Here is a 13140-nt window from a genome sequence, read left to right as displayed (position 1 = left end):
CTACATGCAGGCAAAATACTCTGGCACAAAACATAAACATTTTTTTTTATATTGTCTGTGAAAAGAACCTCAAATGTTGGCCTTCCCAGGTATCTACACTGTCGTCTGAGGGTTTCACAAAGCTTATTTTAGTCTATCCCTAAGTCACTGCCGCTGAGGGCAAGCACTTAAGGGTACATGCTACCACAATGCTCAGGGAGGGGTGCTTACAGTTAGGAGGGCGGCCAGTGTCTACAGAGAGACAAAACACAACACCTATTAAACTTCTGAAACTGATCCAAGCAGGGTTGAGACCACTGAGACCCAGACATGGGATTCACACCCATCTGCCTCTTGGTGCGTCGTCAACAAGAAACACAAGTAAGGAAACCTGTTTCCCGACACAGCAGAACCCCTGTCCCTGGTAGGAGGTGCAGCAGGGCAGCCCCCCACCCTCCCCACCCTCAAGTCCGAGGCTGAGAAACCACTGTGTAAGGGTGTGAGTTCAGTGCACATCATGGGATTGCAGAAGAGAAGGAGACATGCCTGTGAGGCGGGCAAGCAGGGGTGTGCTGGCATTGCTCAATTAGCAAAATACTCCCAATCAGAAATATGGTAATTGTCGAAGTCCAACAGGCAGCAGAAAGCACACTGGTCGTGGAAGCCAGTGTTAGCTAGAGTTCCTTATTTACAAAAGAACATAGTTTGGGCTCTCATTACTGATGGCTTTAAAATATATATATATATTTTATTTATTTCCATAAATATATATATATATGGAAAAGAAAAGCCCATTCCTCCCTCTGTCTTCCAAACATCCAATCTCTCTGCCTTGTAGTCACACCAAATTCAAACACTCGCCCTTTGGTGCCATGGATTGCTACTCCTCCTTCCTGGATACTTCTATCTACATTTTGTTTTTAATTCTTAATTACTTTATTGATTGGGAGTGGTGGCATGTGAATGACGGTTTATTAGTGTGGAAGTCAGGACAACTTTGGGGAAATTGTCTCTTACTTTCACCACCTGTGCCCTGGGACTGAATTCAAATCTATCCATCAGGGTAGGCTGTGATCACTTTTACTAAAGAACCAATCCCGTCGGCTCTCTATCCCCATTTGTCTCTTCAAACCTACCCAATTGAAGGAGGGTATACGTACTTTGCAAAATACATTGTGCAAAAATCTCAAGTGATTAATTTTTATGAGAAAAATAGGCAACTATTTAGACAAAGGAACGCATGCCTGTAATCCCAGCATTTGCTAGTAACTCCCAGGCGAGGAATTAGGAGTTCGGGGTCCCCACTGCTTACAGAGGCTGAGCTACATGAGACTTGAAAGACTAGGGGCTGAAGAGATGGCTCGGCGCTCAAGGACACTGTCTGCTGTCCCAGAGAACCCAAGATTCCCAGCACCCTTGTGGTGAACTTATATAACTGCACCTCCAGAGAATCCCACCTTCTGCTCCTCCTGACCCCCAGGCCTCCTGACCCCCAGGCACACAGAGGCAAAACAGCCATCCACACACATGAAATATTTTTAAAACTAAATGTTACCCAGTTACTCCGGGGTTCTGTTCTCCACAGGTCCTTTCCAACTGTGACAGAGCTGAAAGCCCCCCTTTCCCCCTCTACTGCTTTGCTTATCCTGGTACTTTCAAGCCTGACCTGCAGAGAAAGACCATGTATGTGCGTGCCTGCCACTCCCCAGCACCTCGTACTATGGACAGTGCCAGATGGGAGAAATGGGAGACCGTGTTCTCCCCCCCATGCCCCGTAAAAGGGGCCTCCTACACCTCCGGACTTCTCAACACCCAGCGAAGCAGAAGCGAAGTAGATATTTACCGATGCCAAGTACAGTGTTTAATGATGACTGATATAATCTCAATCAATCTCATTTTTAAGTAATGGCTGATACTATTTTTAGGCAAAATATGTCCAGCGATTCTTTATACTCACGCATTAATTCTCTGTACATAGCCCAAGCTGGCATCAGCCTGGAGATTCTCCTGCCTCAGTTTTTGCACGCGCGCGCACACACACACACACACACACTGTGTTAGCCTTTTAAGTCAAGGGGGAAAGTCTTCTGACCAGATATCTATCTTACAATGATGGAAATTGTACACATTAACATTTCACTTGTAAATAACAAAAACAAAAGGTTTATATATTGCTCAACACCTGGAATTCAAAAATATTTGGGTTTTGTTGTTGTTGTTTGTTTCTTTTGTTTTGGTTTGGTTGGTTGCTTGGTTGCTTGGTTGCTTGGTGAGGTTTTCTGAGACAGGGTTTCTCTGTGTAGCCCTGGCTATCCTGGAACAACTAGCTTTGTAGACCAGGATGACCTCGAATTCACAGAGATCCACCTGTCTCTGCAGGTGTGGGCAGCCCTATGCCCAGCGCACACCCAAAATAAAGTTTTTCTTAAAGATACAGTCTCAGTCTGTAGTCCCAGCAGACCTGGAACTCTCTATGTAGAGTCGCCTTCAACTCAGAGACCAACTGAATGTCGAGATTAAAAGCTAGTACCACCACATCCAGCAGATTTTAGTATTTTTATATGCCATGAAGAATAAACACCAAATTCTGTCAACTGGGCCAGTTTAGTGTTTCTCAGTAACCTTACAAATAAAACTGTAGCCGTAGTAAGACAGACTTGTTAGCATATTTGGAAATAAGAACAAGCATTAACATGCATTCTTTTATCAATGCTGCATAGTACAGAGAGTCTCTCCAACATAAGGCAGGAAAATACTGCCTGCCTTTCTCCCTTCGGTCTGTAAACCACACACCAGCACAGCTTCCCACAAGGAGAAACTGAGTCACACCAGGTTCTGACTGGACGACTCTCCAGACGTCTTCCTGACTCTCCCAGACAAAGGGCTCATGAAGCACAAGGAGAGCCCATACATAAAGCGAGGTCAGAACAGAATAACCAGTGCAATGGAGCAGAAGTGAGACTCCAGGCTCCAGGCTCCTACGGCAGATCTGGTCTAGCCAGGAATGGTGACTGGCATTCAGGAGGCTTGCCAGGGTGCACATAGAGATCAAGGTAACCTAGCAACTTAGTTAAAGGCCAAAATTTAACTACATGCTAAAGGCCGCACATGGTGGCAAACACCTTTAATCCTAGCACTCGGGAGGCAAAGGCAGATAGATCTGTGAGTTCAAGGCCAACCGGTCTACACAGTGAGTTACAGGCGAGCCAGGACTACACAGTGAGGCCCTTGCCTTCAATATAAAAATAAATAAATAAATAAATAAATAAATAAATAAATAAATAAATAAATAAATATTACTGACCATGTTTTAAAGGGGTTGAGAATATCACTCAATGTATAGCACTTGCCTAGCATCCACAAGGACGTGAACTCACCTCCTAGTACTAAGAAATAAGAAGAGAAAAAAAAGTAAAGGATTGCATTAAGATGGCCCACTGGAAAATGGCTTGTTACACCAGTCTGACGAAGCGTCTTCCCAAAGTTGTGCTCTGACCACCACACATCACCATGGCGTATGCACATATACAACATAAATATACGATAAGTTAACTTAAACGAGAGAGAGGACTCCTTCCCATACCCCATTGCTGCTGAGAAGGGACCCGGGGCCTGGCTCAGGCTACAGCAGTCAGTAGTCAAGACAGCTTCCCTCCAGTGTCCTTTGGCCAAGAGAACCCAAGAACCTGGTGCCCATGAATCCACAGGCAAGGAGCCAGCTAGAAATGCCACCACTGGCTCCCAGAGAGAAGGACAACATGGGGCTACTGCACCCTGTGTGTGGAACAGTGCTCGATTTCCACCAAGGAAAGGCAGACATGTTACCCATCCTCTCTCGGCGGAGGGCTGCGTAGCTCCAGCCGCACCATCTGTGCCCGAGATTTCCACCTTTTTAAAAGTGCTTCTTTCTGCCAGCTGCTCACAGACTTCATGCATGAACGGTTCTCTCCACAGCCATGAAGTCGCCACACCAACCACACCACAGAACCACAGAACTTCAGCGCAGCCAGATATAAGCACTAGAAAGCACGAAGGGCCAAAGAGGCATGGAAGGACCCTCCTTGGCAACAATCTAGAGAAGGGACACGCTACCTGCAATTACTCTTCATGTGGGACAATATCCAAAGGTGGACTAGTTCCTCACAGCAAGTCAGGAGCAGCTTACGAAGACATCAATGGTAGGGTTGCCATGCAGGGAAAGCATCTCTGTGGCAACCTGGTATTCTCTGCAGGAGGTTGGTAAGAAGTAGAGTGAAGAAGCAACTCCATCCAGGGCAGATGGGAGGTGATGTCACCCAGCTCTACCCCAGCTGCCTGAGGAGCTGCAGCTCATACCAGCTGCCCCAGGCTCTCCAGGTCCCATGGAGATTTCACAGCTAGGATCTTGAAGGTCTGCAGCTTTATAAAAGGGCCTCTCTGGAGGAGTCCCTGCTAACAATTCTTACGGCTCTGCCTCCTGGTGTCAGAAGGCTGCTGGTCTTCCTCTGAAGGGAACAGGCCACAAACAAAGCAAGCCTAGAGAACCAGCCCACAGCTCACAGGACCCTCATCCAGTCAGATTAGGTTCCTCTTCCAGTTTTTGCAGTCTTTTTCTAACAGACTGGATTTATTAAGAGAAATTGTGAATTTTTACATCACAAAACCACAAGAGCAAATCTGACTGCATTCCCAATAGCACCACTCCTCAAGCAAACACAGGAAGCCTATGACATCAACGTTTAAACTAAGTTTCAGCCCCAGGAACTAGATACTGCCTTCCCCCAACAGTAACTTGGGGCTAACCTTAGACAAGACACAGACAGTGGTTCCAAACCTGGCTGCTCCTTGATACCCCAGAAAAAAATAAAACATCATTTTGCCCCATTTACCTACACAATCTGAGGACCAAAGAGTAGGAGGAACCAATTCTTGATCTTTTATTTCCCAACAAGTAACAAAGTCATTTTGCCACTTCAGACAAATGGAGGTGCATTCATCACTCTAAGCAATGAGCACAGGAACCAGGAATGGGTAAACAGGTACAGGTACTGGCTGTCTGACTCCACAAATCTGTCCTCTGATGTCTACAAGTATATGTGGCACACAGACATAATGGGCACATGAATATCCCACACATATATCACACACACATGCAACACACACACGCACGGGCACGCACACACACATTTATAAAAGCTCCTTAACCTAACATTTGCAACAAACAGAACCAGCTGGAAGACTGAGCACACGCCTTTAATCCCAGTGGCAGAGGCAGAGAGAGGCAGATGAACCTCTTTGAGGAAATTTGGTCTGTCTATACAGAGTTCTATGTCAGACAGGTCTAAAAGACCCTGTTTCAAAAAAATGTAAAACTTTTTGCTACATTATTCTTTCATTGTGTCCATTCAACAACTATTTATAGAAATGCATTATATACTGGTTACAATGTTTTCAATTCTTTGACAGTTTCATACATATATAAAATGTTTAATTATTTCAGTCTACTTTCATTAAAGGAGTTTGGTCTACAAAGAAACATCAAATCTTCTCAAATATGGAATACTGTTTTTAGTATGTTTGTTTGGATTTGTGACTGAGGTAGGACCAAGACAGAGAGCGAGCCTATGGAAGCTTCCAGATACCTCTAGTGTAGTACTTTCAGTTTTGCCCGTGGCTATTGTATGGAAACACAAGTAAGTTTCCAGGCCCCACACCCAGAAATTTTGACAAAAAAACTTCCAGGATGGAGCTTAGAAATCTGCAGCATTTTAAAGTACCCTAAGCAATCCAAGGCCAAACTATACAGCCAACCCTAGCAGAAAGGGAAGAATCTGGGCTGTACTCCTTTATAGAGTCCTGCCCAAGGGCTGGGGGTGTACCTGAAAGGCCCTCTGTGGAGCCACAGAGCTGAAGCTGAGGGAAGCCAGGTGCCCTGGACAGACATTAGAGTGGGTTCCTGTCACAGCACCACAGTCACTGGTACTGGTATTGCTTGTCATTGCTGAAATGACCCTTTGGAATTAATGACCACCGGAAGCAGCAAGTCTCCCAGCAAGAGCAGTAGGAGCAACTGCAGACAGAGGACCTTGCCTTGACTGGTCCCATGAAAGTAAATCTGGGGTTGATAGGCACCTAGTCATTTTACTAATCTAGGTTAGAAATACATAGTGACTCTCACAAGCAAACAAGCAAGCAAGGAAGAAAGGAAGGGAGGGAGGGAGAGAAAGAAAGAAAGGAGAAAAAGTAACCATGATCACTGTGAGGCTTTAACACTTCTTTCTTTTCTTTGGGCTAATCTAACACTAAAAAAGTTGGACCTTAATTAAGAGGTTTGTAAAGTACTTAAGTTGACATTTTGTTGACATTCAAATATAATTTCCCCTGAAAAAAAAAGATTCTTAGGTACCAGTTCACTAAATTATTGGTTGAGATTATGATACTGCTGATAAGATAGAATGTAAGATAAGTCGATGCAGAACAGTTCCCTCGGGAGTCACCGACTGCTTTCACACTCACCCCTGAGGCAGTCGACTGTGTGGGAGGAGAAGTATTTTTGGTGCAGTCATCTGAATTAGAGGAGGAGGAAGTTGGAGTCATAGGAACAGAGCTGTTACCTGCAAGAGATGAGCTGTGAATCCAACGACCCCCACTGCCAAAGCCAGAAAACACTTCACAGATAAAATGGCATTTATCATACTTACCGGAGCAAGCTTTCGACTTATTTATATTTTTAGGTTTTCGTTTCCTGGTTTGAATTCCTTCTTTTTTCATAGCAAGTGGTCGAGGCACCTAAAAAAAAAAAAAAAAAAAAAAAAAAAAAAAAGTCCACATTGGTCTTACATGCAAATATTATACTGAAGTAAAAGATGATTTTAGCACCGAAAGCCCTCATTTTAAGTACCTGGGAATGCAGCTTGCAGAATGCTTACGTGCCCCAGAAAATAAGTAATTTTCTTTTCAATATTAAAGATTCAGGTGTGCTAGGGGAACACTATTGGGCTACAATGCTTTAAACTAATGAAAGACTTTTGGCAAAAATTTTCATCCACATGTGTGTGTATTGATATTTATTAATATATATATATTGATTGATTGTAAATGTATATAAAGATTTCCCCTTTCTCCAACAAATAGATTCTTTCAGGAAAAAAATTAGTTTATCGTGGACAATTTAATATTTTCAACTTTGTTTATTATCTGAAATAACAAACAATTATAGACCAGATATTTCTTGTATGAATCTTTACTTTAATATCCTTATTTAAGAGAGATCAAATGCCTTCTCCCTACAACACAGTTTATTTACCGTAAAAGACTGATCATTGTAGCCAGTGGCTCGAGGAAAGTCTTAGCGCTCAGAAGGCTAAGGCAGGTGGGCTGTTGCACCCTGGGCTGTGAGTTAGAGGTCAGCCTAGGCTACAGAATGAGACCTTGTCTAGAGCAGACAAACAAATATTGAAGTTTACAATAAGCTTTGCGACCCGTTGATGAAGTACACACTCTAACAGAAGCTATCAAATACAATTCCTCAGACAAATGCCTTTGCCAAATTTCTTAAAACTTAAGATTTACTGTAAACATTATTTCGCTATCAATTTTTGAAGTATACACTTTAGATTTTTACATTTTCCTTTCTTTTTCTTTGTGTTCAGGGTTTCTCTGTATAGCCCTGGCTGTGTTAAAGACACGCACGGCCACACTTAGCTCATTTTTACATTTCTAAAATCGAGATGTTTTACAAAGAATGTTAGTTAGTGTCAGGTTTTATTCCCTGGCTGCTTAGTGGCTGAACTGATGAGATCACATTACAGTTAAAGAACAGCTTGGATTCGCTATGGGTCATGTGTACACACATTCACTTTTATACCGTCCTTTTCATTTGCTGATTCTGACTTATAATCAAAATTCTACAATTCAGGTAGTAACTACGTATTCATAATAAACAGAATAAGAGGCATACCCCATGGAGTTTCATATAAAGCCCGCAAGCATTGCACACGGGCTCACCCTCAGCGTTTCTACGCCATAAGGTAGTGGTTGTGGTGTGACAGTTGGCACAGGACAGTCCAAGCCGTCGTGATGAAGGCTAAAAAAAAAGCACACACACACAAAAAAAACACAGTAAGTACAGAAAGGCGACCTTTACACATTTTAATGACTTTATATGTACATCAAGTTTCTATCTTCAAAAAACACTTTTCCTGCTAATTATACATGAAATGTCCTGTCAGGGAAGAAAAAAATCTGTCAAATTAGGCAGACCTTCCTGGACTAGAAACCTTAAGGACTGCTTGGTGTGCTTAATCCAGCAGGTAAAATTTTCTCCCCCAGCCTGCTGCTGCGTGTTCTTCAATAATCTGGACCCAATCGTTCATTGGCCGTGCTAAGCTATCACAGCCTGTGCCGTAGTGGCTGCTCCTCCAAGAAGTCAGGTTTCCATGCATTGCTGTTGGGGAATTAGATTCTTCAAGTTGCCCCAAACAGAGCTAAATTCTAGAACATTAACAAGAATACATACAACCAACCACCAGGCAGCCTGAATCCTGAAGCACAGTGAAAGCCAGGAATCTAGGAATTAGACATAACCACATCTATTTTTCACTCACATGTAGAAAAAAAAAATCACCCAGAAAACACAAAAAGATGAGTGAGAGTCTGGCACAGTGAGCCTTTAACCCCATTACTAAGGAGGCAGAGGCAAGTGGATCCAAGTTCTAGGCTAGCCTGGGCTACATAGACAAACCCTATCTAGGAAAAATGAGAGGGGTGGGGGAGATGAGGGAAAGAAGGTCAGGACCTGAATAAAGAAAATACTCTGTTTTACAAAAGATTCCAGCGCATTTGCTAACATTTTTTTAATACACTGCCTTGCACATGGTGATGTTGACACACTACTGTCCCAACTATTTTTCATGTAAATAGTTAACTGAATTAACTGGCATCACCAGGGTAAGCCACATCTAATGCTGCCCTTATGATCCTAACATTCCTAAAAGAATAAATTTCCTCCAAATCTCTACAGAAAAGGAGGATGTTGAAAACAATATAATCGTCTCCCAGGAAGACAAAATGTGATTTATATTTAGATTTATCAAACAAGTTGTTTAAAATTATTAAAAACAAGTGCTATGGTCAGATACTACATATATATATATATATATATATATATATATATATATATATATATATATATCAAAGCTCCAAAGGCTATAGAAAAATTATAAATAATTGGAAAAGATATGTTAGTCATATATATTGGATATTTATATTCCAAGTTCTTTCCTTGTAGACAAATATAAATGATTAAACAGACTTTTTCACTTATAGCTCACACCTGTTCTATTATTAGGTTAGCATCCTTTATAATCAAGTTGTAAAAACAAGGACACAGCCACGAGCCCCTCAGTCCTGTACCGTTTCTAAGAACTTGGGGCTAATAATTCTCAGGCTCTGGTGAAAAATGCACACACTTGGCAGATAGAACTACTTGAGAAATTGCTTTGCTAAAACAAAAAAAAAATATTATCAAACCTTACACAGTGGAGATTTCTTTTCTCTTCCCCCTCTTTGGGACTCAGGGGAATTAAGTTTCCAGGTGAGCACTCCTTTCTGTCCATAAACGTGAAATTAGTGAAGGACGGACAAAATGATCCGTTTTATAAATGACCCATTTATGACAGTTTCCAGTGGAATTTGGAGCCAATGTGGAGCAAAATTGTTATCAGAATTTGCCATTATAACAAAGAGCTTTATGACTGTCAACTGCGGTTTATAAGTGAAGGCAGTCACTATAAACATGTGTAATGAAGGTGAGCAGGTTATAAAAGTTCCTTGTAACAAGCGATCTCAGTTCTGTTCCTCACTGACAAGGAATTCAAGTTACACCATAAATGTCTTATTTTGCAATGTAATACAAGTTCAAATTCACAGTGATTGTTCTGTTCTGCTGGCTAAACAAACTGGGGTTCAATATTCTGTTTCTGAGAACTAAGCCAGATTCACCAAAACCATAAGCCCACAAAGAGCCCCAATTGATAGCACACGCCTGCAATTGGTATCATTTATAACTCATTCACAAAGCGTATTGGCTGACCTTGGTTACTGCCGAGACACCTGCCACACAGAGAGAAATGGATTGTATTGGATTTACAAATGTTTATGTTGGTTTTTCTTATGCGTGACAGTTATTTTTTTACTAGTACCTGATGAAATAAATGGAGCTTCGTAATATGGTTTTCAGTTAATCAAATGTGTAATTCGACAAGAACCTAAAAACAGCCACATGCACACGAAGTTTCTGCTCAGTTTTGAAAAGGGAAGTTTCCTTTCGGAGCTCAGCTTGGACTCTGTGTGAGTCTGGCTGTCCCTCTGGAAAGTAACATTTAGTTGTCCTTGCTTCTCTGATCGATGAAAGGGAGAACTCCCTTGGAATATTTTCTGACTACTTTCTTTTTAATAAAATACATGAGGATCTCAAAAGCCCTTGAGTCAATTGCATCCTGAATTCAAGGATACCCTTTAAAGAAAACTCTAAAAAACGTTTGTAACAAGCTTAAAGCACATTCCACTCAAATTAACTTTAGCTACTTTATTTTAAATGCATTAAAAACAAAACAATCATAAAACTAATTGCCTCTCCTTAAGGTGTCAGGCTTACACTGTGATGCAATTTCACTCTAATCTATTTAACACAAACAACATGTATAGCGTTTGTTCTGCTAATTAGAGAATAACAATTAAATAAATTACCTGGGTCCTTAAGATGTCTGGCATCTAATTGCAAAGCATTTACTTTAAATGACATTTAGAATACTATTAGTTGGGGCTAGACAAATGTTAGCCTTAAGGTGCAATTCATGAAAACTTGCCCCCCCCCCCACTTCTTTCATTTCTAGCTTTACATGCCCTAACAAATGACTGTATTAGTTTAATCATGGGAGAAAAAAAAATAAGAATACCTCACACTTATTTAAAAGATGGTAAACGCTTGAATTAGTGACATTCACAATTTGTGAAGACTACCTTCTCAAGTTCTGTGCCTATCTGCAACAGCCAGATTTCAAAGTAACCAATGTTTGAGTAAATAAATCTTCACCACAGTCAGTGTAATTTAAAAGGCAGAGGAATAGGGAGCTAAACTTGGATCTTCAAAGCCTACTTTTCCTTTGCCTACTTTTGCTTTGCAGATGTTACCTGCAAGCCCAATTTTTGGGGTTTCCATTTTGTATACTAACTAGCCAAGAATATCTCTTTAAGATAAAATATATATGCACGTGCTTAAAAAAAATGAGAGGCAGCACGGAGCGGAGCAGTTCAGGAGCAGAGCACTGGTCGAATCTAGGTGGTGTGGAAAGGGAACTTTTTTTTTTGGTTGGTTCTCGGTGGGATTCTGACGCTTACGCTAGAGGAAGTTTTGTTGTTGTTGTTGTTTTGTTTTGTTTTTTGTTTTGTAGGGGGAACCGGGGTGAGGGAGAGGTGCTCCGAGTCCGCACCCTGCGGAGACACTTACCACGCGCTTCTGTGGCTTGATGAGGGGCCTGCTGAGGCCGTTCATCTTACTGTAGAGACCGCATGCGTTGCACAGGTAATGACCGGTGCCATCTCGTCTCCACAGTGGCGTCTGGATGGAGCCACAGTTCACGCACTCGCGGCTCTCCGACAGGTCCTCCAACAGGTCTGTGAGGAAAGCAAGGACCAGAGAGAGGCCTGTGAGGTCGACAGCCCCAAAGGCACACCACACTCGAACGTCCAGTCGGGTGATCAGAAGTTGGAGGCGCACCCCCAGGCTCTCCAAGACTTCTACCCATAGTCTTGGTTGCCCTAGATCCTAGATCTCCACTGCCCCACACTCTAGTGTCCCCCAGGGGCCTAGTAGAAACCCCAGGGAAGTCGGAGGACCTAAGAATGACAGAATCTGGAGGTGGGGGATAATCAACTCTGTTCCCCTTACGCTCCTCTGGTCCCTGTGCTGTCTAAAAGGTTTTTACAACCGAGGCCCGTCATAATTATAAAATGCAACTTGCCAAACGAAAGGTTACTGCAGAATACTCACTGATCGCTGCCTCCAAATAACCAGGATTTGCTGCCCATTCCTTGTGATCAAGAAATTTTTAAAGTATTTTCTGTGCTCATAACGTTTGCTTCTTACATGCCTTTTCTTCAATTAAAAAAAGGCAAACCATATTGGAAATACTGGCTCTCTCTTCTCTTTCTTCTCTTTCTCTCTTCTCTTTTTTCTTCTTTTTTCTCTCTTCTCTCTCTTCTTTTTCTCTTCTCCCTCTCTTGCCTGTCCCTTGTCTCCGTCATCTCAATAAACCTCTTCCACGTGGAAAAAGATGCTATTCTTAGCATTTACAACGATTAATAATAAATAAGAAAAGGGTTTTCTCAGGGAAGGGAAAGGCACACTACTAAGCATGGAGACTACATTTTATTTTTCATGTCATGAGGATCTAACACTGAAATATTTCGATTTCTATCTAAAATCTATTTTAAATGTTTGTTCCCATCTTTCAGATCATGCGGTTAGCTTTTGGGATTTGAAATGAACCTAAAGCTTAATTAAAAACAAATCCAAAAAAAATCTTAATTAACAAAAGTGACAGCATTTGCTGCTTCTCTGCAAGGAGGTTAAATATAAAAGAACATCGATTTTCTAAACTGAGATTAAATGTGTCACATACACACTTTGTAAAATGAGACCCCTTTCTGATACAAAGAGTTTGAATGTTCTAATTTGACATTCTTCAAGAAATAAATACTTGAGTCACTTTTAACTTTACACTTTAGCATTTTATTTGAAGAATACTCTGCCAGCAGACAGCACCACCCCTCAACCCCCATGTTCTGAGTTTGTGTTGACAGTAATCTGGTAAAAAAAATATTTAAATATGGTTTTAGCATTAAAATGCTTTTATCATTAATTTTTACCGTACCAAAAATAAAGTGCCCTTCATTTCTAGAGTTATGCCTTGAAAGGAAACTAACTAACATCCCACACAAGTGAGTTCAAAGTTATCCTGGGGACACTGGAACTTACAACACATCACAAAGATTTATTCTTCTCTGCCCTAAAAGCCACTATTGACCACAGGAATCAGTAAAATACTCAGGACTTCAAGGACACTGAAGTTAAACAAGGCTTTTGCCTTTGTTGTTGACTTTAAAATGTTACCTATCAGA

General features: G+C 41.6%; 1 protein-coding gene across 1 annotated transcript in view; it reads right to left on the bottom strand.

Moving 5' to 3' along the window:
* Gata6 (GATA binding protein 6) overlaps window positions 1-13140 on the bottom strand; it is a 31414-nt gene that overhangs the window by 14119 nt on the left and 4155 nt on the right. The window contains exons 3-6 of the mRNA NM_019185.2: window positions 11468-11634; window positions 7919-8044; window positions 6660-6747; window positions 6475-6572 (exon numbers count right to left, since the gene is read on the bottom strand). Coding sequence (NP_062058.2) covers window positions 6475-6572; window positions 6660-6747; window positions 7919-8044; window positions 11468-11634 — 479 coding nt within the window. The remainder of the gene's footprint in view (window positions 1-6474; window positions 6573-6659; window positions 6748-7918; window positions 8045-11467; window positions 11635-13140) is intronic.

This window comes from Rattus norvegicus, chromosome 18 (genome assembly GCF_036323735.1).
Source record: "Rattus norvegicus strain BN/NHsdMcwi chromosome 18, GRCr8, whole genome shotgun sequence".
In the NCBI taxonomy this organism is placed as follows: domain Eukaryota; kingdom Metazoa; phylum Chordata; class Mammalia; order Rodentia; family Muridae; genus Rattus; species Rattus norvegicus.
This window is presented reverse-complemented; position numbering and strand designations above follow the sequence as displayed.